Source organism: Onychostoma macrolepis, chromosome 03, assembly GCF_012432095.1.
Source record: "Onychostoma macrolepis isolate SWU-2019 chromosome 03, ASM1243209v1, whole genome shotgun sequence".
Lineage (NCBI taxonomy): Eukaryota > Metazoa > Chordata > Actinopteri > Cypriniformes > Cyprinidae > Onychostoma > Onychostoma macrolepis.
Window position 1 is genome coordinate 40,771,401 of NC_081157.1, and position 3,808 is coordinate 40,775,208.

The 3,808-nt window shown below is 39.4% G+C and overlaps 1 protein-coding gene across 2 annotated transcripts; it reads left to right on the plus strand.

Annotated features, from left to right (window-relative positions):
• The first annotated feature begins 265 nt into the window (after positions 1 to 265).
• LOC131537929 (zinc finger protein 777) lies at positions 266 to 3,210 on the plus strand. Of its 2 annotated transcripts, none has more exons than XM_058771640.1 (2): positions 266 to 670; positions 1,762 to 3,082. In XM_058771640.1, exons 1-2 carry the CDS (start codon positions 487 to 489, stop codon positions 2,727 to 2,729), a joined length of 1,152 nt encoding a protein of 383 aa, XP_058627623.1. In that variant the 5' UTR covers positions 266 to 486; the 3' UTR covers positions 2,730 to 3,082. The 2 variants fall into 2 exon arrangements, with proteins under 2 accessions (XP_058627623.1, XP_058627625.1); XM_058771642.1 differs by lacking the exon at positions 266 to 670 and adding an exon at positions 692 to 864 and having other exon boundaries at positions 1,762 to 3,210.
• The last annotated feature ends 598 nt before the right edge of the window (positions 3,211 to 3,808 follow it).

A 3,808-nucleotide genomic window follows, 5' to 3' on the forward strand; every position in this document is an offset into this window, starting at 1 on the left:
CTAATAAGAATTTTAAGTTAAATATTTTTTTCATTATCTCCTTTTAGGGCTGAAAGTTAAAGGTTTAAAAAATACTAAATGCCCCACTCCACCTTATAGGTAAACACAACACGGGTCTATATTTGTTAGAAAAAGAAACATGAACAGAATTCACTTAGTGCTGTATTTTAAATATTGGACCAAAAACTGGTAGAGCAATTATGACGGAAATATGACTGTAGGTGGTGTTTGCATCTGTCTAGTTGGTTTGCAACCCACCAGTAAATCCAGAGAAGAAGAAAGAAGGAAGAGGAGCAGAAGAAGAAGTGGGAACAGTTCTTTCTGTACCTTCGACTCCTCTCCTTTGGTTGGCGCTGAATCACTGCTGAATCGGTTTATTTCTGTGGTTAAAGAGGAACATATACATGGTCATATGACCACAGGGACTTGTGTTTACATTCTGCCTTACTGTACGGCGAAATAAAATAACTGCGAGCTAACAGCGAAATGACCAAGCTGCAGGTCATCAACACGTTCCTGACGGAGCGCTTAATGGCGACGCTGAATGAAATCATGGACATGATCGGCGGGACTGTCCTGCAGTATGAAAAAGAGCTGGACAGCGTGCAGAAGGACAACGAGTATCTGAGACGCAGACTGAAGGAGATTGAGAAACTCGTCGAGTCAAACGGTACACTGACCCTTCTTAGAAAATAACGCGTTCCGCCGAGGTCAGCCGTTATTTACTTTCCTTAGACAAATTACCATGGAAACCATGGTTTTCCGCAAAATACCATAGTTACAAGGGTAAAATAAAATAAACAAAATCAAATCAAATAAAAATGGAAATAAAGAAAGAAATAAACACAGTCACCCCATGTCGTGGTAAGTTTGGGAAGTTAGTAATATCTAGTTACTGTTGTTATATGTTTGTAAATATTAAATGTAGGGAACCGGAAAAATTACATACAGACTTAACGTTATCCCGTTTCAGGATTATTCTAGGTAGCCAGTATTGTCAAAGGAGGGGCAGATATTGAATAACTACAGAAGTATCTTCCTAAAACTAGACAAAAATAGTTCAACAGCCAAAAAAAATAAATTAAAAAAAGTAGTAGTAAGTTTTAGGCCAAGCTCTGCTGTTTTATCTACATGAATATATCAGTTTTATAGCAATGTACTATAAAATTGGACACTTAATGCTTATGATAATTAGAATGAGGTAGACCATACTTGTCTAGAAACGTTTCTGTTAAATTATGAAACTGTTTGAATGCTAAACCACTGGTACTTGAAGGAAACAACTTTGTCTATGTATATAAAACAATTTTTGAATGTGAAAATGTTCAAATCTGTAATTCATATAAAAGCTTTTAAATCAAAGATCTTTATAAAAACACATTCAAATTTCTGACTGGAACTATATATTCAGTTGTAACTTGGAGCTGTCGTATAAAGCTATGTGTGAATCTGGAGCTGTATTAGTTCAGTTAAAGCTGGAATAAACTACATGACTTTTTAATTAGTTAACAGATTTGAAATCACTAGGCATCATACACTAAACGGCTGAGGATCACACACTACCAGACTTTAGGTCTTTCTGACCACAATAAACTCTGAGTCTGTGAACATCATACACTACACAATTTTCTGTAAAATCTGACTTACAGCAACAAAAATCTTGACAAAACTTGTGTATATACCAGTCCTAAGCATGAGTTTGGTTAGTGCCTTGGAAGCTATTTTTCTACCTGATCTCGTCACACCTTTCCTCTTTTACAGGTCCAGCCATTTCAAACCCTGCCCCATCATCTCCACCACCGCATCTAATGTGGACTTCTAGCATAGAAACTGAAACCATGCCTACAGAGGTCTATCAGAATCAGAACCAGGTACAAACCGAACAGCTCACCAGCACGAAAGTAGAAGAGTTCTCCAACCATGCTCTTCTGGTGACCGAATCAGACATCGATATACCTTGTCCCCAGTTACCAAACACACTGGCTCACACAGATAAGGACTTTGAAACATCACCTTTAAATGAATTTCCTTGTGGTGTAAAAACAGAGCCTTTTGAAAGTCTCGATTCACAGTCCACCAATGCTAACACATCGGTCTACAGTCCATTACCTCATTGCACTGCTCAGTTACCAGCTACTACCGATATTAACCACAAGTCTGATCCTAAAGTTTTCAGTATATCGAATTCCACTGATCTAGAATCAGCTAAACGTATAAAGCTAAAGGCTAAAACCTTGCAAGTATCCCTCAGTAAAATAAGCCAAAATGTGTTAAAGACCTCTTGTCCTGAATCAGGCTTAGCTCACGTCAACTACAACACCGCTCATCAAAACACAGACTCGAGATCAGTCAGGAACGACACTATTAGCGGCAATTCAGCTAACGTTGCGGTCAACCCCCTACGTCACGCGGCATTCAGCAGAGAGGTCAGGCAGGGTAGGGGAAGAGGACGGGGTCGAGGAAGAGTCAGAGGTCCTGGGACGCACATATGCCCACAGTGTGGAAAACTATTCCCCCATCATTCACGGCTGAAGGTGCACATGCTCATTCACACAGGGGAGAAGCCGTACGCTTGTGCCCAGTGCGGGAAACGCTTCAACAACGACGGGACTCTGAGGAACCACAGCCGGGTGCATCTGCAGCTGCGTCTGTTTGACTGTCCTGTGTGTGCACGTAGCTTTAAGGATGCCTACACCTGTCGAAATCACATGCGTGTTCATAATAGGTGAAGCAATGGTGTTTCTGCCTCAGCAGCCAAACTGAACAGATCTTAAGCTAGAAGAAAGACTCATGGGAGGGCTTCCCTGCTGATCGTGACATGTGCTGTGTTGGATAAGAGACATCTAAAATATGCCACACTGGGAGACCCCCGGGGGAAGGAATGAGAGACGCTGAACAGTATAACAAGTCACATGATGATCTTCGTGTCCACAGAAAACCTTTCGAGTATAGTGTTTGATGGTGTTTTTGAAATTCATTTCATGTTGCTGTCGTGTGCCCTGCCATCACACCAGTAGGATGCAACAAACAAGTGCCAGTATTGCCAGCTGTTTTCTGCTGCTTTTAATATGCTAAATTAAATCATTTGATTAGAGATTTGGCAGTGTTTACTCTTTTGGGTTTCTCTTTTATCAGCAGATGAAGGTCTGAAGGACCTTTTAAACATTGTGCAAAAGCATCATATCATAATGAAAGTCCTACCTTCTAAAAACATTAACTCTAGAAAAATTTTGTCATCATTTGCTCCAAAGCTGAATGATGTTCATTGATCTGTGAATTGTCTTTTTTTGAAGTATTTTGGTAATCAAGCAGTTTCTGTTCCCATTGACTTCCATTGTATATATATATTTTTTTCCCATACAATGGAAGTCAATTGGAATCGAAGCTGTTTGTTTACCAGCATTCTTCAGAGTACCATCCTTTACATTCCACAGAAGAAAGTAAGTCATAAGTTTGAAATGAAATGTTCATTATTTTGGTTGGCTGTCATTTTAAACATCTGAACAAGTGGATCAAGATCTTCAGGTTCACTTGAACATTTCAGGCTGTGTTTAACCAAACCCTATGTAAAGGTGGATAGTATGTATGCTTATGGCTTATGCAATGTTTTGAATTTTAAGTCCAAAATTGTTTGGGGAAAAAATAACGTTTCCACTAAACCCCACTAGGTGGCGATGTTGAGCATTTTTAGAATGAGACAAACCATTTCAAGTTTCATGTAGTTGCTTTCTAACTATATTTATGTGCCATCTCATTCATTGAACCAAGCTGGCGACATATGTTCACCCTTGGAGGCTTTTTTTTTTTT